Source organism: Myodes glareolus, chromosome 17, assembly GCF_982192425.1.
Source record: "Myodes glareolus chromosome 17, mMyoGla1.1, whole genome shotgun sequence".
Classification (NCBI taxonomy): Eukaryota; Metazoa; Chordata; class Mammalia; order Rodentia; family Cricetidae; genus Myodes; species Myodes glareolus.
The window spans coordinates 68,938,387-68,965,376 of NC_142042.1; the positions used below are offsets into that span (position 1 = coordinate 68,938,387).

Genomic DNA, 26,990 nt, shown 5'->3' on the forward strand with positions numbered 1-26,990 from the left:
GTACTGGGATTTGTTCTCAGGGTGAATTTTTTGGTTGTTGTTCCCCCACCCCTCCAGGTCTCAGTGAGTGGGAAGGAGCTGGCTTGGGCAGAAACTCTAAGCGCTCCTTGTAGAGAGACCCGGCAGCATTTGCTCTGCCGTGGTCACCAGGTTACACAGGTCTGTTTGCACCTCACTTCTCCGTGTTCTGGGCAGGACAATCCAGAGTTCCTTGACTGTGTCTCTCTTCCAGAGGTATCTTGCAATACGCCAGGGAGTCTTCTTCATTTCCCAAATAATAACCACTTCATTCCCTTGGGTTTCCAGAACAACTGCTTAGGGAGATTCTGTCCCCACTGAACTAGGCTGAGCTGCTTACTGCCCCAGTGCTGTGCTCTTTAGGGGACAGGATGACTTGGTTATGTTATTAACCTCATAGCAGAGTAACAGAGTGAGTGCGGTGGGACGCAGGGGCGGGTGTTGAACCGAAAAGCAACCTTGTGTGACTGTCCCTGTCCTTGGGGGTTGGATTGTCCATCTGGCACATCTCTATAATGGTGTTCAATGCATGGTCTGGTTTTTCTTCCAGCTCAGTCCTTCATACTGTCATGTGTCATGTACTCTGAGAAAATTAAAAAAATAGTGTGGTGTGTTTGTTATCTTCCCTAGACATAATAGTTGCTGCTAATAATTCACCACCATGAGTTCCAGTCCCAATCAAGACTGACCTCCTCTGTGCTGTCCTGCTGGTGTGGCATGACAGATGGTAGATGAGATGACCAAGATGTGTGTTTTCTTACAGCTGATGATAGAGCTGGGTGGTAGTGGCACACGCCTTTAATCCCAGCACTCTGGAGGCAGAGGTAGGCGGATCTCTGTGAGTTCATGACCAGCCTGGTCTGCAAGAGCTAGTTCCAGTACAGACTTCAAAGCTACAGAGAAACTCTGTCTTGAAAAACAAAAAACAAAACAATCAATCAAACAAACAAAACCAAAAAGAAAAAAACCAAAACCAAAACAAAAAACCATCTGATGATAGAACTACTTTAAGAGTAGAGGATTTATGGGGTCTGAGAATGAAGAGGCAGTGGCCCATAGCCACTGTAATATTCTTCCAGTTGCTGTGGCTTCTGGAACTTGGGCAGAGCCTATAGTATTGAGCACCCAGCCCCAACAGCAGGCTAAAAATGGCCATTGTGGGCTGGCATCAAGGAGTCATTTCAACCAAAGCCACAGACATGGAGTCAAGTATGCCATGTGCTGGCTACTCACTTTTGGATGGGAATATGAGCTCTTTTCGTTCTTCAGACTGCTACTCTCAGGGTGACCAAGACCCAGGATGCGCTGAGAGAGTGGAAACCACTCTAGTGCTCCATGTTAACTTTCTAGTTAGCCAATATCCAGAGTGTGGAAGAGGCATCAACTATCCAACCTCATTGAGACAAAAAGATGGCTCAGCAGTTACTGCCTGCTCTTCTAAAGGTCCTGAATTCAATTCCTAGCAACCACATGGTGGCTCACAACCATCTGTAATAAGATCTGGCATTCTCCTCATCAACTTAGACCATGAAACCCAATATGGACAAGTTCAACCCTCACTAGGCAACCTTGACTTGCCTGGTTCGCAATATGTACATCAGACTGACCTTAAACTCGGAGTCCTGGCTGCCTCTTCCTCCCCAGTGCTGAAGTTAAAGGTGTGCTGTCATCGTGATGCTTAGCAGCTGAAGTTCTTTTTAACTTTGTCTGTGAGTAGAAAGAAAAGTATATATTTTTCTTTTCTTTTTCTTCTTCTTTTTTTTGTTTGAGTACCATTTGCTTCTCATAATAAGTCATATCTGTATGTTTCTGCCTCCCTTTTGCCTCATCTTCCTTGAGAAGGTCACCAGGTTCCCCTAGGGTATTCTATGCATGGCTTAGCCGCACTGCTAACCTGCAGCTTTCAGAAGAGCACCCATTTGTTACCAGGATGTATGTAAGCAGCTGCAGATGCATATAATGTGCCTCAAGGTGTTAAAAACCAGAGAGACAGGAAATAGATGGGCTATGATATGGATGGTTCTGGTTTGGCCAGGCTTCCTGAAAGAGGTTAAATTCACAGCAAGGATCAGAGGAGCCAACAGTTTTGGGTTGCAGAAGGGGAAGGAAATCCGCTCCAGGTGTGTGCCTGATTGTGGCTGGAGGGGGTGGGGGCTTGGTGAAGCCTTATGGTCCTGGATTCTTAGTGGGTAGGTTCCATAGATTCTTGAACAGTAAGTCAACTTGCTGCTGCACCTGGAGGGAGGAAGGTAAGAAACAAAGACCATTTTCATTTAAATTTTTATTAAAATGAAGTTAGAAGGATGGGTGTGTGTGTGAAGAACTTTATAGATATCCAGAGGAAGGTGATCTCATAGCATAAGTTACTGTACTGTTCCAGGGTGTCAATTCTGGAAGGGACCTTAGAGGTGACCTGGTCCCTGAGTTTGAGAACTGGAGACCAGGAAAGAAAATGTGATCTGTTCAAAGCATGCAGCTTATTCTGACCCAGTCTGGCAGGAAGACCTGACTACTGGCTTCCACTTCTGCAAAAGTTCATATGTCGCCCACTGTTTTTTGTGTTTCTCCCAGGGTCTTAGGAGCCTTGGCTTCAAATTCACTATGTAGTCAAAGATAACTTGGATTTCCGTCCTGCTTTTATCTCCCAAGAGCTGGGATTAAAGCACGTGCCAGCACACCTAGTTGATGTGGGACTGGAGATGGAACCCAGAACTTCCTACACGTCGGACAAGCACTTTGCCCACTGAGATGCATTCTTAGCTTCACCTACTGTGTTTGGCTCCTGGGCCTGCACTGGGGAGTAACCTTAATATGCCCCTGCATCCCTACTGCCTATGTGCTGTCTCCTAAAAGCCAGGACTTATCCTGGGTCTTTCCTTTCTGCCCAAACTGAAGGCCCTGCGGATGAACCTGCAATCTTAGGTGAGGTGAGACTGCAACTTGAGGGAAGGGAGAATGAAACAAGATTCAGGCAGGTTCTTCTGGGCCACTGCTCTTCCACCCATCCACCACATTCATTACACTCCTTTGCCTTGTGTGAGGGCTTCTGTAGGGCTTCCACTGAAGTGATGTGGGCCTAGTTGGCTTCCAGCCTGCTCCTTCCCAGGATCCCTAATCTGTATATGTCCATTGTGGGTCAAGTGAGGATAGATCTTGAACCCAGAATGGGAGGGGCAGAGAAGAGCCAGTTAGGCTCACTCAATGATAGGGTTCCCAGGTGTCTTCTAGAGTTCTTTTGGGTTTGGCCTGCAGCCATGAAGTGTTCCACCCAGATGCAAAGTCCCTGGCCTGGAAGATCATGCCATTTTCCTTTGATTTTTGGAAAGGGCAAAAGTGCAAGTTGTGTCCTCAGCAACTCCTTCTATAGCCCAACTGTCCTTTGGGATGCTGGCGAGTGTGGGAAGAGTTGACTCTTCGTGGATTATGCCAAACTTTGCCATTTTGTTTCCAGAAAGAACCTTCCTTACCCTCCTTTTAAAGCAAACCTGTTGTTTTAGAAAGCCACAATATATTTTCATTTACTATCCATTTGGCAAGGATTTGTAGAGTGCCAAGTATGGTTAGCTGCCGAGGAAACAGAAGTGAATACAATGTGCTTACTATTTCCCAGGAGCTCACAGTTAAGTCAGCTTTTGTTTAAGACCAATAATGCTTATATAAAATATAGAAAAGAGATTGAATACATAGAAAGGCACTTTAGGAGGCAGAATAATGAGATTGTCTTGCCCACCAGACAGGGCATTCAGTTGTCCCTTCTGTGACTAGCAGACAGCTTGGCAGGGTAGAAAAGACTTGGCTGTCTTCTCCCATTGGCAGTAGATACTCTGCATGGACTATATTCATTACTTTTACATTGCAGTGAAAAAACACCATGACCATGGCTGCTTATGAAGGAATGAGTTTAATTGGGATTCCAGAGAGTTAGAGTCTGTGATGGTGGAGTGATGGCAAAGAGACAGGTGGCTGGAACAGCAGCTGAGAGGTCACATCTTGATCCACAAGTAGAAGGCAGAGGGGAATATTGGAAATGACATGGTAATTCTGAAACCTCAAAGCCCACCCTCAGAAATACCCCTCATCCAACAAAGCCACATTTTGTAATCCTTCCCCAAAAGTTCTACCAGTTGGGGACCAATTATTCAGACATATGAGCCTATGGGGGGCATTTTCTTTCAAACTATCACATAAACTGAGCAAAGTATGTAACTGCACTGGCACCCAGATTCTCTCTCTCTCTCTCTCTCTCTCTCTCTCTCTCTCTCTCTCACACACACACACACACACACACACACACACACAATTGGAGTTAAATAATTCCCTAGATCTCTTTCATGTTTATGGTCAGGTCAATTGGAAGACTTCTTGAAAGGAGTGCAATTTCAGAAAATGGAAAAGAGAGCTCAAGTAATACTTCAAGGAAAGCTACCCCTTCTTTTAACATCATCTGGGGAAAAGGGGCTTGGAAGTAAAAGAAGGAAAAGAGTAGAGACAAGGGCCTGGGACCTTTATCGTAAGTATGCTGGAGCCCTGAGGGTGACTGTGGCAAGGTCTTCAGCTCCAGCTATAGAAAACTATAAATGAAAGCTGAACTGGGTAGTGGTGGTGCATGCCTTTAATCCAAGCACTCAGGAGGCAGAGGCAGGTAGACCTCTGTGAGTTCGAAGCCAGCCTGGTGAGTTTCAAAGTGTGTTCTAGGACAGCTGAGAGAAACCCTGACTCAAAACAAAACAACAAAAACACAAAACCAAAGCAAAACAACCCTAAAACAAAACAAAAGAAAGAAAGGAAAAGAAAGAAAAAAGAATACCATACATGAGAATGGAAGTGTCCAGAGGAGAACTGAAGAAGGAGGCAGGCTGGGAGAAAGAGATTAGATCCTCTCCCTATGGCAGGCTCCCTCCCTTCGGTTTCAGTGGCCTCAGGATTCTAACTGGAGGTTAACTAAATGAAGCTAAGAGATTCAGAAGTTGGAATTTTTGCTCTAATAGGAAGAAGTCATTCCAGCAAGGTCCTCCATTTAGACTTCCGTAACAACACATGTGGCAGCCTAGGTATGAGTGGCAGGTACCTGTCACCAAACTGACCTCTGATGACTACAGAAAGCTTTTGGGTGCCTCTGTGTGGAAACAGCATCCTTGATGGACTTCCCCTTAGCCCCTACTCTACAAACTTTAAATTATACTTGTCTTCCTGTTCAGTGTTAGCAAGTGGCACACTTAGGCTACATTAATGCTAGCCTTGTCCTCCTAGGAGTTTCCCAAGCTTTCTCACCAAGACACAAACACCTCTGTTTAGTGAGGTGGAGGAATGGAGGAAGGCATGTGTGTGTATATGAACAGGAAAGGAGGAAGCAGTAAGAAAGGGAAAATGGAAAAGAGAACTCTCCAATGCAGGAGAGTTTGGTGGGACTGAAAAAAGGGGCCTGGAACAAGATTGCAGAAGCTAGGAAATGAAGCAGAACTACAGCAGGAGGAAGAGCAGTAGGCAGGCATGCGGGGTTAACTGTGGTAACAGGGTGCTCAAGGGTCCTCACCATGACTCCAAGGACTCTGTAGAAGCAGATTTGCTCTTAACCTGGCTGCACTGACAGATTGGTGCACTTATTTGCTTGGAGCTTGGGGCCCTAATATTCTCTCAGGGGAATCTTGGTCTCAAAAGGAGGTCAGAGGCCATGTGAGAAGCAGGGGAAAGGAAATGGCTGCCATCAGGGCTTTCTTCTCCAGTGCCTCTGTGATGTCTGTCCCTTTTCTCTGTGTCTGCTGATGCTCTGATAGGCAGGAAAACTAAAAGTATTCCTTCTCCTTGTTCTGACACCATTAGGGTCCCATGGAGTACATACAAAGGTGGTCTGGAGATGCTACTCTTTGAGGGTTTGTTAGAGGTGGAAGATAGCATCCTCTGGGAGATGTGAAGAGATAAGACCAAAATTGGGCAGAACATGAGTTTTAAAGTCAGACAAACTTGATTAAAATCATGTGCTGGATCTTGAGTGAATTTCTGCGTGTTGTTTTCCTCACGCACTAACCATGTGTTGGTAGTGCCTTCCTAAGTGACATTAATATTCTAACCTTCACAGTGATTTTAGGAGATTTCTTTAAATTAGCCTCATTATTTACACAGGAGGAACCTAGCACACATAGAGAAGTTAAGCCACTTATCCAAAGCCTCCGATAAGACGTGACAGAACAGTGGCTTTAGAATCAGACTGGCTGGTGGTTTGTTGTTTGTTTTTCTCAGAAAGGATACAGCTGTTGTGGAGCAGGACCAACTGGTAACTTGGTGCATAGTAGGCCCTCTCAGAGCAAGACAGGAGATGCTGAATTAGTATGTGGGTAGCATGACTAAGAAGCTCTGAGGAGCAGAAATCAGGTCTTATTAGAATGTCTGGAGGAGCTGTTACCTCCAGGGTAAATTAATATATAGGATTTCAGTCTTTGGAACAGGGCTGGGGAAGCCCCAGGGGAATAGTCTAGAAACTTCAGAAAAGATTGGTGCTCCTATGTCCCCTGTCCATTCTTAGCAGGGCTCATGTTATTTCTGCCACTTCTGTCCCATCTATTTACTCCGTAGTCCCCAAGGTGGGGCCGCTTGCTCCTGCCAGCAGGTTTGTAATATTCCAGACAGATTGTTCTGTCTGCTCTCTCTTCCTCCACCATTGATCCTTGACCTTCACCTCTTATAAAATCAGCCCATAAAACTTACCCTAGCCAAGTTGTGACTTGGTTGGGATTGTCTGCCTGCTCAAGGTCTCATGGTCCCCTGAGTCTTCAGAGTGAACTGCATGGTAATTGCTCTAACCCCTCTGTTATTTAAGCCGACCTAATGCTGGGGTGGCAGTGACAGAGAAGGTGGCATTATGGAGCTGTGTGAGATGCCCCTTCTAGAATGGCTAGAAATGAGTTGATGCCAATTCAGTAGAATTTAGGAAGAACTTGGGCTATTCCTCTCATCTTTAGTTGCTCCCAAAGCTGGGTGCAGCAAGTTTTAGGACTCTCTCTAGGGTATCTGTTGATGTGCCAGGCTTTCTGTAAGGCATGGTGACCATGCTGAGTAAAGCAGTTTCTGATGCTGGGGACCCAAAGCCCAGGAGGCATTTTCCTGTTGGAAGTTTTGAGGACTACAGCATTCTCTCACATAACAATTTTTTAAAATTTATTTTTCTCCTTTTAATATTTGGCTGGCTATCAAACCCAAGGGCTTGTGCATGCTGGGCAAGTACTGTGACAGTAATATGCATCCTGCATCCTTGGTCTCTAGTCTCCTGTTTTTAAAAAGGTATTTGATACATAATGATTTTCCCTTTAGTTCACAATTCTGTGCTTAATTTCCACTACAATTCCTTGAGTAGGTATTATCTCCGTCTTCCAGGAGGTAAACTCATGACAGGCTAGCTGCTCAGCCTAACCTTCTCCAAGCATTAGTGTGTGTTTTATTGTATGGCACTGTGTGGTGAGACTTAGCCTGTGCAGAAGGGCTTTGCTTCCATTGAAGTTAAAATAAATAATCTTTATCTTGGTGGTTATCGACACAAGCTTTTACTAAGCACATAACTGTGCTTAGTGTGCTCAGTGTGGACATGTGAAGAGGCATAGATAGCCCACCTTTGCCTGCCTTGGACTGTAGTCTAAGCCAGAGGAATTGACATGGGTTGGCTGTATAGGGCAGTAGGCAGCAAAATTAAAGGAAGAATCTTCTGTATGTTCAAGACTGTGTGAGGCAAGTTGTCTGGTTGTGTCTCCATACTGCCAGACCATAGGACAGCATTTTCTTTTTCTTTTTTTTTTAATATTTATCTATTTATTTTATGTATGAGTGCTTTGTCTTCATATACACCAGAAGAGGGCATCAGCTCTTACTACAGACTTTTGTGAGCCACTCTGTGATTGCTGGGAATTGAACTCTTTGGAAGAGCAACCAGTGCTCTTAATTGCCAAGCCATTTTTCCAGTCCCACAGGACAACATTTTCAGTAGCCATCCTAATTCTCCCTCCCTCTTTCTATAAGAAAAAAAAGCTACCACCATCCTCCCAAGTGTGTATACACATAAATGCATTTAAAAGTATGTATATATACTTTTGTATGTGTTTATATAATTTTTTAAACAATTTTCTTTAGGCAGCCAGTGGACAGTTGAACTGACTGTAAGGCAAATAGTTACAGGAGTCCTATGTTTAGATAATGATGGGGAAAGTTTCAGCCCCTATCAGTAGCAATATAGTGAAATTTATTCTTCAACATATAGCATTTTCATCTCTTAACACTTAGCTTTTAAGATAGAATAAGCATCTATACTTAACATAGGGATGTATGAGATTGCAGCTCTGAAATCAGAAAGAAAAGAATTGTAACCATAGACTATTTAATATTCAGTCACATATCTGACACTGGCTGATGTACCTGAATTTGCTGAGTCTCAGTTGTCTCATATTCAATTGGAAAAACTTATCTCTACCATGCAGGACCGCCCAGAGAATTCAGTGAGATTATATGTGTAAAATGTATAACCTGTAGGTTAAAGTATTCCTGTGAAATTTTAATTTATATTTTCAGGAGCTAATGCACATGGGTACAAATATTTTAAATGTAGAATGATAAGCTGTGAAAATAATTCCTTCTCAGTGTTGTCTTTTGGCTACAGTTTCTTACTCTTTATGCATATTGAACCTCAACAAATCCTCATGTGTTGGGCAAAGCATGGTTTATGTTTCTTCTTTTTCAGGCATAAAAATAGAAGACCAAACAGGGCAAACAGGTCACCAGAGGTCACTCATGTGAACACTGGGATTAGAACCCAGAGTAGAAACCATCGTCAAAGATGGACCCCACATTGCTGAATCTTATAGTGGGGCCATAGACTCCTTTGACAGTCTGCCACTACTCTTACTATAATTTTAAAATTAACATAATTTATAATTATAATTTTATAATATTTTAAGATATATTTTAAAGAAATTATGTGTACTTGTGTGTCTATGTATAGATAGAGTGCAGGTGCCTGCAAAGGTCAAAAGAAGGCATCAAATTTCTTGCAGTTGGAGTTATAGGTGGTTGTTAGTTGCCTGACATGGGTTCTCTGTAAGAGCAGTATGTATTCTTAACTACTGGGCCATCTTTCTAGCCCTAGACTTATACTTAGATGATTTCATGATGATTTTTAGATGAGTAGATGAGTCCTCTGTCACTGGAAGATGAAGTTCATACCTTCATACCCTCTTTGCATTCATCCCCAGCAGGGCTTTAGGAATGCCTCTGGAGAGCTATAGCACATGTCTAATGAACTGCCAATCAAGCCTGCTCCCCAAGAAGCCCAGGTTTCTGAATTAGAAGATGTGGGCTCCACGCTTAGCCATTGTTTATCTTATCTCTTTGACTTTGGGTGAGTTTCTTGATTTCTCTGAGTCTTTGCCTATTAGATAGTGTTGGTGTTTTTTGCTCTTTGTTCTTTATAAATGTGAACTAACATTTATAAAGTGCCCTGTTCTAAATTGTGCAGTCATAAACAAATCTATGATATTATCTCTCTCTGCAAAGCCTGGGGAAGCTGAGGAATCCAGGAAGAAGTGGATTCATACCTGGAATTTTATCCTGCAGCTCAGAGAGTGCCTTGCTACTTATGTACCCCTTCCCTGGGTTAGGCTTCCAGAATCAAGGTCCAGAATCAAGGTTTCAAATTCAGAATTAGGGGTGTGTGTGCTGACTCATGTACTACTGACTGTCCATTCCCCTAGCTGATCTCAGCTCCATTTGCTTCTTCCAGCCCAAAGAGAGCAATAATCCCATTATGACGACATGTCTCATTAAGACATCTCTAAGATAGAGGCAGCAAACAGCCCTGCAGACTCTGGGTTGTTGCCTGGGAAAGCTTCTCCTCTCTTCCCCTTTTCATTAATGAATATGAGAGGTTTTATTCTCCCCAACTAAAGTGTTAATTAGACATTGTTCTGAACAGGGATATTACATAAATGAATTAAACTTGAATCAATCAGCAAGGCAGATCTGTGCTGCAGGTCCCCTGAATGAGAAGAGAACTGAAGACTGTATAATGGGAAACAGGAGGTGGAATGTCTCCTTAATGTAGAATGTCCCTCTGTTTCCAGCACCATTTTCAGGCAGATAATTTTTATTCTTCTACTTTTTTTTTTTTTACCTTCTTGCTTCCTTCTTTTCTCCTTTCCTTTTCTTTTCTCCTTTCCACCATATACACACATACATGCAAATGTCCTTGAGGGTTTGAGAGTTCAGATTCAACTTTTGTAACTGAAGTTGGTCTGGATTTACCAGTGGTACTTCCTTGGCACCTTATTGGGCCCAGGGTTGATATGTCAGTCAGAAGACACCAAATGCGATCAATCGCACCCTACCATCACTTTTCCTTGCGAGCCACTAGCTTTCTTTTCAGAAAATGGTGCGTATCTTGCAGGTGTGTAACAGGGAGGGGTACCTATACAATGAGTCTGAATGGTTGGGTGACTTCTGGGATCTTTGTGAACTTGTAATACTGATCATCTCTTGTGCATTGAATGCAAAAAACAAAAACAAAAGCAAAAACAAAAAAACAAAACAAAACCGTGGAGGGAAAGACTGTGTTCTTGTCTTTTGAGGATACCAGTATGAAGGAGATGGGCCAGTGTGATGGCTCAGCAGGTAAAGGCAATACTTATTACCAAACCTGACAACATGAATTTCCTCGCTAGACCTCACCCACATGGTAGAAGGAAAGGGTCAACTCCTGGAAAGCTTGACCTCACCCACATGGTAGAAGGAAAGAGTCAACTCCTGGAAAGCTTGTGTTCACATGTGCATGGGGCAGGTGTTTGTGTGCATATACAATGCACAAATAAATAAATCAATGTGAAAAATTAAAAAATCTAAATTGAAAAGTCCTTATAAACAGAAATGATCCAGGTGTGTTGGCATATACCTTTAAGTAATCTGTTGACTGAAACAGGAAGATTGCAGAAGTTCAAGGCCAGCGTGGGCTACATAAGCAAGATTTCCCCAGCACACATTATGAACATCTCATACACACCATATACACATCTCACGTACACCACATATTTACCACACATGAACTCCACATATGTCACATACAATATATACTACATACACACATGCAAAACACATGAGCATAAGGTAGGACAAAAATTAAGTATTAGGAATTTGGTATGTAACTGGGGGAAAAGATCTGTTGGAAACTGTTGAGAAGTTGGAACAAGGATTCTGTTGTTAGGCCGAGTTAGGGACAAGAAATGCAGAGAAAGAGTGATGAGTTGGGTCACTGGGATTGTGCCAAGGAAAGGACCTATGTGCCTCTTTCTGGCACAGAGTAGACTTTGAATAAATGCATAAAGCAGCATATCTTTCATTTTTTGTAAAGATATAATTGATTAATTAATTAATGTAAAAGTGTTATTTATTTACTTATTCACACATACTCAAATTATGTGTGAGTATGTGCACGTGTGACTGCAGGTGCCCGAGGATGCCAGAAGAGGGTGTTGGAGCCCATAGAGCTGAAGCCAACCCTCTGACATGGGCACTAGGAACTAAACTGCAGTCCCCTGCAAGAGTAGCAAGTACTCTTACCTACTGAGTGTATGCAGCACTCAGGCTCTCTAGCCCCCACCTCCTTCTCTTGAGGTCTGCCACTGCAGTCTTTTCTCTTGTCAGCCCTTCACGGCATACCCTTGAGTTTTGCTCAGAGATAGATGAAATTTTCTTCACTTTTAGTAAAGGAGATTGAAGTCAGTGCTTCGTGCATACTAGCCAAGTGTTGTACTACTGAGCTGAAGTGTCAACTGTGTCATTCTTTTTTAATTTTAGCTGCCTCAGTTTCCTAGACTCACCTTTCACATTTTTCATTCTTCTATGCCCATCCAGGCACTTGGCATTCTTCCTATTCCAGAAGTTTATAGCTGAATCTTAAGCAGTGCCTCTAATTGAAAAGCTGTTCTGCAGTATCTTTTGCTTTCCAGTATGGTCTGACAGGAAGAGAATGTGCAGCAGTAGTGTTGATTTTTCATTGCTATAACAAAATGTCTATGACGATAGCTCTCGTTGGCTCTCTTGCTTTTGGGTTTATGCTGAGGCAGTCTGTCCTAGCAGGGACTCCTATCAGAGAGGGCTGCTCATGCCATTTGTGATAGGAAGCAAATACAGTAGACAAGGAGAAGCTACAATCCCAGGTCCCCACTCATTTCACCCAGCTTTCTTCCAATAGGTCCCATCTCCTGAAGGAGACACTACTTTCTCAATAGTCTTACAAACAAGGCAGCTCACTTTCAACACACAGGCCACTGGGAACATTTCATATTCAAACTATTGGGAGGAATTAGCAGTGGGCTCTGGTTTACATTCTCTGCAGCACTGAGAGCTCAGGGAATTCATTGAGTATCTCTGAGATTCAGCTGCCCAGGGCTGAGATTTCATGACTCAAAATTAACATGGATGTGAAAGTGATTTGTGAGTGTTCAGCTGTTCATCAAGGTAAGCAGTTGTTATTTCTTGCTATTTCCATTGGTCTGGTCTTTGTGGGTGACCTGCACCATAAGCAGGTAAAGCAGACATATGCTTATGGGTTTTGACCTATCCAGATAAACTAGAAAACCATACTTTTGTTTTCTTACCACATAGAAAGGAATTCTTTTTATTTCACTAAAAAAAAGTCAAAGCTGGCTAATGAGATGGCTTACTAGTTAAGAACAGTGGCTGCTCTTTCACAGTACCCAGGTTCAATTCCCAGCACCCACATGGTGGCTCATAGCTGCCTTTAACTTCACTTCCAGGGAGTCCTACACATTTTTGGGGCCTCCATAGGTATCAGGCATGCGTGCCATTGTACCAACATAAATGCAGACTAATCGTTCACACAAATTTTAAAAAGGGAGGTGAATCAAGGAATGCTGGGGAAAGTAAACCAATACTTGAATTATATGTATATTCTAGCTAATAAATATGGAGTGTGTGTTGGGTGTATGTGCATATGTGTAGCGTGTGTGTGTGTGGTGTGTAAGATTCACACTTACAGACACAGCTCCACGGCAGAGCTTCAGACAGTCCTGTCACACACACACAGTTTCACGGCAGAGCTTCAGATAGTCCCAGTCCTGCCATGGCATTTTCCCTCCACCAATGGAGGGAAGGGATTGGGAATAGAATAAGAACCTGCCCTAGAGTGGAAACTGAAGGTGAGGGCGTGGACAAAGGAGAGAATTCAAGGGGAAGAGAATGAAGTTATGCATTTCTTCTCCTTTCTCTGTAACAGGCCCTGTGGAATATTCTATTTGCTGCTGAGCTTTCTGTTTAACTGTTACTTTCATTCACAGAGAGGTCTGTTAAATAGGAATTAATGACCTTGTTTTTGGATAAGCTATAATGTCTAGAGAAATGAGGGTATATTTGAAATCCAAACCTGATCTCTTTTTTACCATGATCTCTTTGACTTCATGATGAGGGAGGTAGACTATGTCACTGCTAGATGGAGACCACTAACTGGATGTTTGGGTGTCTGTTTTATTTTTGAGACAGGGTTTCATTCTGTAGTCCAGTTTATCCCAGAACTCACTGTGAATCCCAGGTTGGCCTTGAATTTAAGGCTATTTTCCTGCCTCAGCCTCTAAAATAATGGGATTACAGGCTTGTACCACTGGGTAAGTCTTATTCATATCCCAGTAATAGGAGGGACATGCTTTTGCCCCTTAAAGAGTCATTTAGAAAGCTAAAGCCTCCAGAGCCAAGGGGTAGACTTATGTGCTGACTAAGCTTTCCAGTTAGCCCTCAACTCCTGATAGACACAAACTGCGGAGATTCTGAGAGAGATACTTCCCTAAAGCAACAGACAGATTAAGGGATCCCAAGGATCCTAATAGCTTGTTTGTTTTATTCGATGTAGAAGGAACCGTGAGTTGTGACTTTACAAATCAAAGAACTACACACACTTCAAATGTAGGTGGAGTATAGTGGAACATAGAATCCGAGTGATGAATTGCACACTGCTCATTCATTCATTAATTCTTCTAGACATGTTTTACAGATCAGAGAGTAGATAGTTTAAGAGGTTTACCGAGTTACTCTGGGATAAAGAATACAAACTTCCTTTATAGTCTGGCACAAGAGGTATACTTGACACTCAGCTAACAGCAAGCATTATGCTGGATATCCTGTATCTATGGATGGGGAAGGGGTGGGTTCCTCGAGCCCTCCAGATAGACAGGGTCTATGAGAAGGAAAATCACAGACTCCATGGAAGAGAATCCATGGGTTCTTAGATCATGTGAGTTGTCTAGGATAAGGCATAATCCCTAAGATGTGGGGCTTGATGGACACTGGAGCGTCCTAGTGAGAAAGACTGGCACAACCTTGGTCAACCTATGGAGGTGGGTGGTCTTCTGTTTAAAGCAAGAAGGTGAGCTGGCAGATAAGTAGGTATCCCAATAGCTGAGAGCATTCCTGTTCCCTGGCTTCAAAGGTGAAAGGGGAAATGATTTGTGATGGAGAACAGGCTGTCTAAAAAAGACTGCAGGAGAGACTAAAAAGCACCCAAATGGGAGTGAGGATAATCAGCTTGTTTGCCTCGTGGGGTGAGGGTATCCAACTGGTGGGCCTTGTGGCTTCTATCTGACTGAATTGCTTAGTAGATCTGCCTTAAACTGCAGTGGTACTTCTGCTAAGGTCTAATTTAGCTTGGGGACCCTCTACATCTCTTGGTCATGGGGACTGTCTATCCCATGGAGTGGCACTCAGAGAGCAGCTGCTAGTATTGGTCTGGTCTCAGGCTCATAGCAGTCTCCTTACAGTCTCCTTGCATGCTGGGATTACAGGCATGAGGCATCATGCTCAGCTAGGATCCTCCATTTGGGAAAGGATCACTTTCCAAGGACCACTTTACCTTCTCCAGGCATTGTAACCATGATATGGACTTATGTTCATGAAGTAGCAGGATGCCTGGCATACATTTATACAGTAAGTGGCCATGGTTTTCATTGTTGTTGGTCATCATGTCTCATCTCTTTTTAAACCCTGGCTGTAGCCCTCTCCCAGGGAAGGAAGCGTTGCCCTCTGGTGGACCAGTGCTCCCTCTCATATAACTTCTCAGGTGGCTAGCTCTAATGTTCTAGGCACCTGGTCTCTGTACCCAGATCTCTCCCCAGGGCCCAGAGTAGAGTCCAAGTGCCTTACAGTTGACTCCTGTCACTTGAATTCTCTTCCTCAGCAGGAATCAATTCCACTCTGTCAGCTAGATTCAGAGTAGGACTGCCCTGTCAGCTGCTGGCGGTGGCTCTGGCTGAATTAGGGTGTGGCTCTGTGCCCACCAGCTTTCTCACGAAGCTCTTCTCAGACTTTCCTGAGTCTAGGCAGAAAAAATCCTTGATCATGTGGAAGGAGTATTAGGTGGATGGGTCCTTCCTTAGTCGTGAGTACCAACCAGGAAGGACTTTTGTTCACCAATTCAGAATCTAGAACCCTGACACACAGTAGGTCCTTAATGAATATTCTCTAGCCAAGGATGGATCCCACTGACCATAAAGAACTGCTTTTTAGTTGCAGAGCTGTCAACAAAAGAAAGTGTTGTTTCATGAGGAACAGCCAGGTTCAGGAGGTGCCTGCAGGCCACATGTTGGGCATGCTGGTTGGAGACTTCTGAATGTGAAAGGAGAGTGGACAAGATGATCTCCACCATCCCTTTCAATGCTGAAGTGTCATCTCCCCTCCCAAGCTCAGGCTGCCTGGTCTTGCGTTATAAATGCTTGGTCTTGGCTGACAGTGCCTGGATCTAGATTGCAGGGGAACTGTCTGTGAGAGTGTAAACTGGAAACCCTTTACTGATGCTGTAGCACTGTTCTCCTCTAGGTTGCCGTATCAGATGCCAGCAGATGATTCCTGGATACACACCATTTGCCATGTGTTCTCCTTACTGCCCCTCTGTCCCTCCACTTGGCCAGTGGATGAAACAGTGGTCTTGACTTGTGATTTGGGTCAGAAGGCGTGAAGAGTGGCTAGGTGAGATGAGGTGGTGTGTCAGAGCCCAGCAAGCTAGTGGGCCTCTGTGTTGCAGTGTGTCCAGTATTTAAGCTGGGTTGCCCCCTTGGATCTCCCATGAGCCTGGAGGAGACCCTATGGCTTCGCACATTTGTTTCCCTCTTGTCTTCACTCTATGTGTAAATATGTCTAAGATATAAGAACTGTCTGGCCCTATGAGATATGAATTGCCTCTTTCAGGGCATTCTTTCCCGACAGCCTGGAGGTTGCTACATGTGTTAGTGTGCACTGAGCTCTGAGGGAGGTCCCAGGGGCAGGGAATGAGTCTGGCTTACTCTTGAGAGAGAAGTGTATTTGCCACTTGTGGGTATTGTTGTTATGTTTTTTCTTTGGTTTGTTTTGATGTGTTTGGTTTCTGTTTTTTTGGCAACCATGCCATCTCCTCACTACTCTTTACGTACTTAAAAATAGAGCTCCAAGAAAGGCCACAGTTGATGCACAGGGGGTTCTCCTGCTGGGAGTATGGGGCTGGGTGTCCCTGGTGTGTTTTCTCTCTGGACAGTTCCTCTGCTCTTGCCTGGGTCTGGGGGAGTGATAACATACTCAGGTTAGTTTATTCATTCGCTCACTGTTTTGCTCCCTTAACCAAATATACTGGAGCCCTTCTGTAATCCAGTTCCTGGGTTCAGCCTTTAGGAATAGAGTAAGAACTGGGCTGTTGCTCTGCATTTCACAGCAGGGACAGGCAAAATGCCTGACAGTGCAGTGAAGAAGCAAGACAAACAAACCCTTCACAAGGGGAAGAAGTGAGGAAAACGGAAAAGAGGACCAGCGCCTTTTGAGGTTTCCGGGTCATGGTTCCAGCTTGTACTCATTTGAAGACAGACATGAGCAAAGGTAGACTGGAATGGTAGTGTCCTGCACTGCTAGCGTACCATGTTATGGGAAGCATGGGATGAGGGGAGAGAAAGTGAAGACAACCTCTCACAACCCTAAGAACAGAGGGCAGTCCAGACCACCAGGAGCTCATGACAGTGACCTGTGACTTCCCCTAGGGAAAGTGACTCAGATTGGGGGTAACTATGGAACAGGGTTGCCAAGTGACTTGTAGGTAAGAGGGTCAAGACATGGGATAAGGGTGACCTTTGTGCTCTTTTCTTACCTCTCGTTTCCTTGGGAGGCAGGCAGGATATTCAGAATCTTTCACCTGGGCCCAAAGCTTTTCCTTCATTTCATTGTGTTACCTGTGGCCTTAGCTTCCTCGTGTGAAGTAGGAGAGGTGGGAGATGATGGGATTGGAGCACCTGCTAATCCCCATGTCTTCATATTACTATAGTGTTCACTGAATCCCTACTAAGAGCCAGGCTCTCTGTGTGCTGTGTACACTAAAGTCTTCATCACTGGAAGGCGACAGTTTTCCTGCTCTGTAGGAAAGGAAGTGGAGAGCAGCCAGGTGGCACACATGCAGGCAGCCTATGTTGGCCTTTGCCTCTTTTTGTTACTCTTGTCTTCTGCCTGTAAAGGACTGCATGTTTTAAGGGTAGGATAGAAAGAACCAGCAGCAGGATGCACAAAGGACCATGAGAGCCACACTGGAGTATCTGGAGAAAGAGACTGCTTGGAAAGTTTCTTGGAATGTGAATTGTGACACTGTTGTGCGATCTCTTACACCCTCCTCATGGAGAAGAAGAATAAGAACACTGATGCCACTCCCCTCCCCCTTTCCTCCTCCAGTTCACCCCAGCCCCTTTCTTGGCCCTTTCTGCAAGCTTTCCTACCCCAGCTTGTGGTCTTCAGCCTGTTGGAATCAGATATGGCCTTTGTTTTTCTGCCTGGCTGATCCCTTTCAAGGATAAAGGGCTCTGTGTCTGGGAATGCTCTGTCTTAGGGAAGCCTGGGGAAGCTTAAAGACCTTTTCTCTGCATCACCTTCCCTGAGACTGGTGAGCCCCATGGAGGTAAAGAAAGCCTTGGCTTTTCTGGGTCACTGCTCAGGGGAGAAAGGGAAGCAGAGCAGAAAATGTGGTCCATTGAAAGGCCTGGAGAGTATGATGGGTGGTGTATCTCATGCTCCCACTCAGACTCCCACGCATGTCCAAAAGGACTCATGCCGGGTTGGGTGGTGGCTATTCCTTTGGGTGCACCATGTGCTCCATTCCACCAGGAGAAGGCAGATTTGCCAGATCAATGTGATCTGAGAACCATGGCGTTGATGATAAAAGGGTTAGTGAAATTTCATGCCTATTTATTATCATAATTATTGCTAATAGCTTCATCTGCATAGCACATACAAGGTTAAGCCCTTCATATATTTTGGTTCATCCAGTCTTTACAGATGTACTTTATAGATTAAAAAGTACCAAGGCTTAGTGAAGTTAACTTTCTTTGTACATAGTGGTAGCGGTGAAGCTTCGAGCAATCCATCAGCAAGTTCATGCTCTCCATGGCAGGAAGACCCTGTATTTAATCCTGTCTTTCCAACCCAATAGCTTTGGGAAACATAAATTCTTTTTCATTTTCACCTCTACATTTCCATCAATACAATGGCATTGAAGTTATGAATTTTCATGGTGGATATTAGGAATCACTGAGACAACAACATAAAACATTCACTCATAAGTTTTGAACTGGAAAGTAGAGGCAATGCTGCGTCTAAATATAAGAAAGTGGATAGTATGGACACGGACCCTCCCTGTGTGCAAACAAGCCATGTCTGCAATACTTAGTGTCATATATTGGAGGCACAGTGTAAAGACAACTACTCAAGAGTGGTGGAGCAGAAGCAAGCTCACTTCTGCTTACCTCCAGACCAACACTGGACTTCTTGTGAAGTTCTTCCTGAGGAGGGGCTGGCCCTGTGCACTGTGCTAGGAGTCCACATCTAGAGAATGCTTCCACTCTTTCTGGTTGCCCACCTTTCTTTAGTTCTTTGTGGAGCCTTGGCTGTCATAGGAATAGTTCTCTAGATCAGGCTGGCCTCAAACTCACAGAGAGTGCTGGGATTAAAGGTGTGCACCATCACCACCAGTAGCAGGCTTTTTCTGGACCACCAAACAGCTCCCAAATCAAGACATGGAAATTTACCATGAAAACTCGGCTTTATAGTATGCTTATCCCACTAGCTCTAATAACTTAATTTAACCATTAATTCATCTGTGTTTTGCCTCAGGGCTTTTTGACTTTTTCCCTTCTTGTATGTCCTACTTTTCCTGCGTCTCCCATGTCTGTTTGTCTGGTGACTGTCCTTCTGACTGGCTCTGGGTGTTTCCCTTTTCTTTCCTCCATCACTCTCCCCTCCCTGCTTGAGCCTAGACTCCTCCTCTTACTCTTTATCCCTCTCCTGCCTAGCTATTGGCTGTTCAGCTTTTTATTAGACCAGCTAGGTGCCTTAGGCCAGTGAAGCAACACGTCTTTACATCATTAAATAAATGCAACATAAACAAACATAACACACCTTTACACCGTTAAAGTAACATTCTGCAACATAAACAAATGTAATACATCTTTATGTAGTTAAAGTAATATTCCATAACAACCGCCTGACTCTGGATATGCACTTGGATGAGAAGTGGATCAATAAAACTTTTTGCCGGGCAGTCATGGTACATACCTTTAATCCCAGAACTCTGGAGCAGAGACAGGTTGATCTCTGTGAGTTTGAGACTAGCCTAGTCTACAGAGTGAGTTCCAGGACAGCTGGAGTGAAGTGGTTACCCAGAGAAACCCTGTTTCAAACAAACAAACAAAAAATGAAATTACAAAAACAAAAAACGGTCAGAAGGCAAACTTTAACAGTCTAATCTATCTATTTAATGCTTTAAATATTTTTTCTAAGTGCTGTGTTGATAGTAGTAACTAAAATGGGAAAAGAAAATGCCTGCCTCTTGGATCTATACAGGAAAGATCCCATAGATAAATTAACAATTATATGAGTACGTTGGATAATGGTAAGAGTCATAGAGAACAATAAGCAATAGAACGGAAGTTTAGGATGTAGCGCAGCTGGTCTACAGTTTAAGTCAGTCAAGTTTCTATGACTGTGACAAATATTTAAATCACTATAAGGATAAAACGTTTATTCTGGCTCATGACTTTAGTCCATGGTTGCTTAGTTCCGTTGCTTTGATGGTAAAGCAGAACATCACAGTGGAGAGGGTGTGACAGAACCATGCTGCTTATTTCACAGCAGCAGGAAGCGGGGAGAGAAAAGAGTGGAAGCCCAGTCACTTTACCATGATGATCTTACTTCCTCCATTAGGCTCTTCCTTCTAAAGATCTCACCATCTCCCAGCAGGACTATGGACTCGACACCAAGACTTTAGTGTGTGGGATTTGGGAAGACATATAAGATCCAAACTATAACAGGCTGGAGAACTTACTTAGAAGACAATAACTTAGAAAAGGTCGAAAGGAGAGAGAGGAACAGGTATGATGCAAGAATATGCTTGTTATAGTTGAGGAAAACTAACATGGGTGAAGTGAGCTGAGGGAAAGAGCTAGCAATTAATGTAGAGGTTTGAGTGCACAAATGCAATGGCAGGCAAAGATGTCTTCAGTGCTGCAGTTCATTTCTGACCTCATCACCCTGAATGAGGGCAGATTTTACAAGGTGAAGAGCAAATCCCAACAAAATTCCCTACATTTCACATGCCATTCTCAGCTCAAGTTCAGGAGTTCCCATGACCCATTTGAATTTTATAATTTCACAAATGACCCACAGCATTCAGAAAAGTAATATTCTTACAGTTTTCAAAGAGACTTGTGTGTAGAGATCTGAGAAAGGTCCAAATTGAACTGTGTGTCTTCTGCTTGAAGAATCAACAATATCCTTCATAAGTCATGCATTCAATGGCTGGAAGCTGCTGAGACCCTGAATGTCTTGGCTTTTTACTGGGGTTTCACAGCTGAGATTGCAGCCTCTAGTTTTCCTACTTCCCTGGTCAGCTTAGTCTAGTGTCCTTCCTAGCATAAACCCAGGTGTAGAGCTGGGTACAATGGCACACTCCTTTAATGCCAACGCTTGAGGAGCAGAGTAAAAGCAGCAAGATTAGGAGTTCGGGACTGTCCTTAGCTATATACCCAGTTCAGAACATTTTGGATTACATGAGACTCTGTCTCAAGCAAAAAACTAAACCAAACAAAAACAAATACCAGCTGCGGTCTAGCACGAGTAACAAAGCTACTTCTGTCACTCTGAAGTCCTTAGAGCCTGGGACTTCTGATTTTTAGTGTAAGAGTAGGCTTAGAAGGGATCCTCAGGACTAGGACTTTCTCAACAATATCAAAAGCTATCTGTGGGCTGGGGAAGGGAAGAGATGGGCAGAGGAGGATATGTTAGAATTTCTGTTTGAACAAAGTTACTTTGGCTGTTATGTTAAGAGTAAGCCTAGGAAGGGAGGAGTGGGAATTCTCTGCGGCTACTCTAGTTGTCCTGGTGTGGAATGGTGGGTACCAGGGGTACCTATCTCTAGAGTTGCTTTGAACTTAGAATTACTAATATTGACTGATGGTTTGGGTACAAGGTAAGAAAGAGCTAGGAATCAGGTGGTATTTTTTGTCTTAAATGCTGGAGGAGTGGAATTACTATGTGCTGACAGTACAGGGACAGGGTAAAGACCAGGAGCTCAATTTTGATTTGGAGGATGGTGCTGGGGATGAAATCCAGGACCCCTTATGTGCTGAGCACATCCTCTACCACTGAACTGCATCTCCAGCCCAGGAGCTTGGTTAAGTGTGAGGTGCTAATTAGAAAACCAACTAGAGGTGTTAAATAGGCCATTTGATAAATGCATCTGGGTCTTGAGAGGGTGTTCTGAGCAGAGATACGACATCAGAAGAAATGATGTTTAAAGTCATGTAACAAAAGGCCGGGAAGATGGCTTAGTCAGTAAAATGCTTGCCACACAAACATGGCTGAGTTCAGGTCCTTAGTACTCATGTACCCATGCCAGGTGTGGTAATACAAACCTGTAATCTTAGCACTGGGAAGGAAAAGATGGGAGAATCCTTGGATTTTGCTGGTCAGCTAGTCTTGTGAATATATAAGTTGCAGTTTCTGTGAAAGGCCATTTCTCAAAAAATAAGGCAGAAAATAGAAAAGGATACCCAATGTTGACCTCTGGCCTCCACCCACAACTGCCCTTATATTTCACAGATTGTACAAATGTATTCATAGGCTATATGATTAGACGAGTTCACTACACTAGCGAAAGGAGAGGACAGGCTCAAGAAAAACCCTGAAAACACACATAGATAAGTGTAGTCCTCACTCCTTATCAAGGAAACTCTTTGTAACAGAGAACATGACTAATCAAAATGAAAATTTGTGGGTCCCAGTTCAATTGGATGCACCTATAATACAACCCTCGTATGGAAGGCTCAGGGATGGTTGTGGAAGAGGGGGTGATAAGAGCCAGAGGAACAGAGAGTTTTGCTATGAAATTGTGTTTCCTGGAACTGTCAGAAGCTACCCCCATGAAGTCTCAATTTAAACCATAACACTCACCAACAGGACGGCTGAACAAGAACAATTGGCATGCAAATGTGAACAGAGGAAAGTCCTGGAGGCCTCAACAAAGAACTACAGGCCACTGAAGAATGCTGAGATGGGGAGAAATAGTCTTCTCCAGGGAAAAGCACACCCATTGTTTATCCGATATCAAGTGGTCAGCCCTAAAAACATATAAGTAATATTTTACAGACTGAACAGGTTGTATTTAGGAATATATATGTTTCACACATACTCATATATAACAGCAATCAGTGGGAAGAATGGCATATGAATTTGAAAGTGAGCAACAAAGAATATATGAGAGGACTTGAAGGGAGGAAAAGGAAGGCAGAAATGATGTGATTATATTATAATTTTAAAAAAATGAGAAGGAAATATCAGAGGGTAGGGAGTCACAGAAAAATCATGTGTGGGGATTCCTGCAGGACCAGTGAGGAAAGCCCCTGCTTTCAACTAGAAAGTTCTACTGTGGCCCATAAGGCAAGATGCCTAAAGACTCGGGGTAGGCTTAATAGTAGAATACATATATGCCTGAAACTATTTCTGCACATGGAAAAAGAGGTACATAGATACTCAACCCCAATAAGAGGAGGAATAAGATGGGGCTAGAGTTGCATTGAGGAACTCTATCCCCAGGACCTTAGGGAGAAACGTACTGGGATGACTTTGTGAGGGATGGTAAGATTGTGTGCCCAGTTCTGCCAGAGTGCTTTTGCTATGAGGAGAACAGAGGTTAGGGATTTGGCAGTGGCTGTCTGGGGTCAAGAGAGAAGAAGATGCAGCGTATTTACAAGAAGATGCCTGTGGGAGCAGCAGCAGCATTAGAAGTGAATGATATTTGGTCAGAAGTAAAGGAGACTCAGGGGGGATAGCATAGCTCTTCTCTCATGCTTAAAGGACTATCATGTGGAAGAGAATTAGATTCATTTTATGTGACCCCAGGGGAAAAACTAAGATTGATGCTCAGAAACTGCAAAAAGAAGGATTACAGTACAGGCTGAATTAGAAGGCCTTGCATGTATTATTTTCTCATTTGGTTAATCTGCACTCAGTGCCTTCTGTGGAATCAGCACTGGCTGAGGCATCAAGGCAAAAGCCCAGCCCTTTTCAGTAGTGGAAAGGAACTCAGACAAGTAGTGTAATGTGGGCTGGAAATACTGACCTGACTGGGGTGGGGAGTGAGGGTATGGCTAAGGATAGTCCATTCTCTGACAATGGAGGTCCATCTTGGTCAAGTCTGGTGAGTTTTCTGGATGGCTAGGCTATCCTTCATAAAAATGATGTCTGCTGGTATATTATTGCTTGTAGAGCACTTTCAGTTCTCATTCTAGCCCCGTCAGTCAGTCTGTTGTCTTGTGCCTTTTAGATGGACCCAGGATTTGCATATCAAGTGAAACATCTCTTACTTCTGTCTCCCAGCTTTATTCCCTTGAATCCACTCCCATCAAGCCTGTTTTCTGCCTGGGACCTTCTTTTGTGCTGCTCCTCCACCTGAACTTTCCATGGTTCATGTTTTCTTATTTCAGGAAGGTCTTTGGAATTTAGGCTTCTGAACTGTACCATTCTCCATAATTGCTGGACCAGTCGCCCTCGTGTTCCTCGGGTGTGCTGTGAGACATGTCTAGTTTAAATAACATGGAGGGTTGGTCCTTAAAATGCTGCAGATAAGGAGGGTGGAAGGAAGAAGGGGAAAGCAGGAAGACTGGCTCTAGTTGCACCTTACTTGAAATTGGCATTCTCTTCATTTTACAAAACAAGCACCTTGTCCAGGTTGACTGGTCCAGTGGGCTGCTGTGTGGACATGCCTGGACACTGCACTCTGCTGCCTTTCTGAGGATAGAAAAGGGAAGAGCTAAGACAGGAAAGCTTCTGTTCAACCTGATTGTTCTGAGCTTCAACCTGCTGGATCTATGAGGAAGACATAGACTATGTCCTACCCTCTTTGAATTCACAGCTCTAGAGTCACAGGACACCAAAAAGAGACATGGAGAAATGACATGGAATGGCCACAAAGTGAAAGAAGCTGTGCACCTTTGTATACTTACAAACATGACAAAATGTTCAGTTTGGCAACTCAAGGCAGGTCCCCAAACAACCACAAGTTAACCCTACTACAGTGGATCTCTGTTCTGGTGCTGCTGTAAGAGTTAAGTAATATCCTTGTTCTCCAGGTAGAAGGATAATTGCAAGGATAGAAGCTACTGTGCTGTTGACAAGAGAATGAAGCAGTTCAGTATGTTGAAGGAATCATAGGCAGAACAGTCTAATGGGGTCGGTCACACTCTTCAGGGAAAGACAAGGTGGACATATTAAGGGGACATAGCACAGTTGAGCTCAGGGATTCCAAGAGGAGCAGTTGGCTGGGCTTATTGGGGAAGATTTTCTAGAGAGAAGGCATTTGGGTTGTATTTAGGGAGAAAAAAACTTGGACTAGCAAGTAAGAAGTCATAATAAAGATATTTGTAAAATGTGGAAAAAGGAGAGGGAACAATTCTACAAATGTTACCTGTGAGTGTCTACTAAGACCTAGATATCATGGCTATGTACCAAGGCAAATTAACACTATGTCCTCTAAGAGCACACCAAGGTTTTGCAGAGTAATGAGGTGCACATGATCCCTAAGAACTCTGTGGTGGCCTTGGTCCAGGCTGAGTGTTAGAAAGGCTCCCAGGCACTAAGCCAGAACTGCATCTCTAAGGATAAATAGAAATGAGCAAGGGGTAAGGGCAGGGAGCTTCCCAAGGGTGGATGTTGGAGTAGGATGCTGCTGGTGTAGGCAAGAGCCTGACAAGTTGAGATTCCTCAAAGGGGAAGAAGTGGAAGGGGATGCTGAAGAGGTAGGACCTAACTTGATTTGTCCTTCATCTGAAGCCACTGGAGAACCACTGAAGGATTTTATACTGAGTGGTGATATCACTGGGCACGTGCTTTAGAAAGATCATTCGGGCAGCTGTGCAGAGAATGGATTTAAGAGGATCATGCTGGAGGTAGGAAACTATTAGGAAGGTATTGGAACAGTCCTGGGGAGCAGTAGAAAAAATGTTAACCTTTTGGGTGAGGGCAAAGATGAAGGGTTAAAATTGGGATATACTTAGGAGGAGTATCTGTGATATGTGTCTAGTTTTGGATGAGTCTTAGGTTTAAATGAGGGTGAAGAGGTAACAGGGTCTCTGGACAGAAAGATTTAAGGAAATGAACCTGAGATTCTTCCCACATCACAGAAGTCATGGCCCTTGACAAATGAGAGAGGGTCATCAAAGACAGTGCCACAATTCTTATTGGCTAGATCTAAGTTATGTAAGAACTTACTGAGAGTCTCTGGCCGAGGATCAAGTACCCAGCAGTTCTACAGGTTTAAGGCCAAAGTCAGCATCAGGAGAGGAAGTGGAAGGTGAGAGGGTTGTGCCCACGGTGTAGGACATCTGCATCATTTGCTTCATGCAGGTTTATTTTACAGGGACAGAACAGCAGGGTGTTGTTGGCATGGAGATGACACTTGAATAGGATCCTATGGGAACTCACACTTCATTCCTGATTTTGCTGTTAACTGATTCTATGACTTGAGACCGGGAGAGTCATGTCTCCTCTTTTGACCCCTGATTTTATTTTTGTACAGTAAAGGGTCAGATTAGATCAGTAGGTTTCATCAAATATGAAGTCTCACAATTCTGGAGAATATAGACAGACATTAAGTTCATGATGCTCAGACTGGCCTTGAACTTAATGAGTAGCAAAAGGTGACTTTGAAGTTCATGATCCTCTTGCTTCCACTCTCCAAATACCTTTTCACGGATAAACAGCACTGTACGTGGCTCCAACACCGACCTGATTGCCGAGAAGGGACAGTCTGTTCCCTGTAGCTCCAGATGAAGGCTTGCCCCTCATGTCTTAGTTTTGTTTAAACCAAATCAACTATTCAGACCACTGGGTAGATAGAAATCCCAAAGGCATCACAGGCAGTCTCTCAGAGGAGGCTGTTCCTGAGTCTCCAGTCCTGCCTTTGCACCCATGGTAGCCCCAGAAGAGCTTCCCCTCCTTCCTTTGGTCTGAGTTAAAGCAAGGGGCAGCATGACTTCTTGGCTCCCACTTGCAGCTCTCACCATCTATAAAAATAGACAGTAAGCTAATGTTTTGAATGATTCAAGGTCACATAGCAAATATCTATAGATTATGAAGGGGACATTAATGAAATAGAAACAGTAGCCATTTCATTACTATGCATAAAATCCCTTTAAAACCTCATAACTCAGCACTGCCGATAACCAATACCCAGACATAGCAAGCCCAGCACTGGAGGGGCTCTGCCTCCTCTGCCTCCTGCTTGTCTCCTGGCTGAGGAGGAATGCAGTGAAGAGATGTGTCTCTTTCTTCCTCCATTCTTTCTTTTGTCTCCATTCTCTCTCCCTTCTTGCTTACTCTTTTCCTGAGAAAGGTATATGAGCAATTTAATAAAACCTCTTCCCTTCTCCCGTCATCTGCTGGAT

At 43.8% G+C, this 26,990-nt stretch overlaps 1 protein-coding gene across 2 annotated transcripts in view; it reads left to right on the forward strand.

Moving 5' to 3' along the window:
* Positions 1 to 26,990, forward strand: part of Kirrel1 (kirre like nephrin family adhesion molecule 1) — a 91,190-nt gene that overhangs the window by 23,827 nt on the left and 40,373 nt on the right. Inside the window, exon 2 of one of the 2 annotated variants that reach the window (XM_048453504.3) lies at positions 9,249 to 9,394. The exons of the other annotated variant lie outside the window; for it this stretch is intronic. Within the exon in view, the coding sequence (XP_048309461.1) occupies positions 9,346 to 9,394 (49 nt within the window). The 5' untranslated portion in view covers positions 9,249 to 9,345. The remainder of the gene's footprint in view (positions 1 to 9,248; positions 9,395 to 26,990) is intronic. 2 annotated transcript variants of the gene reach the window in all.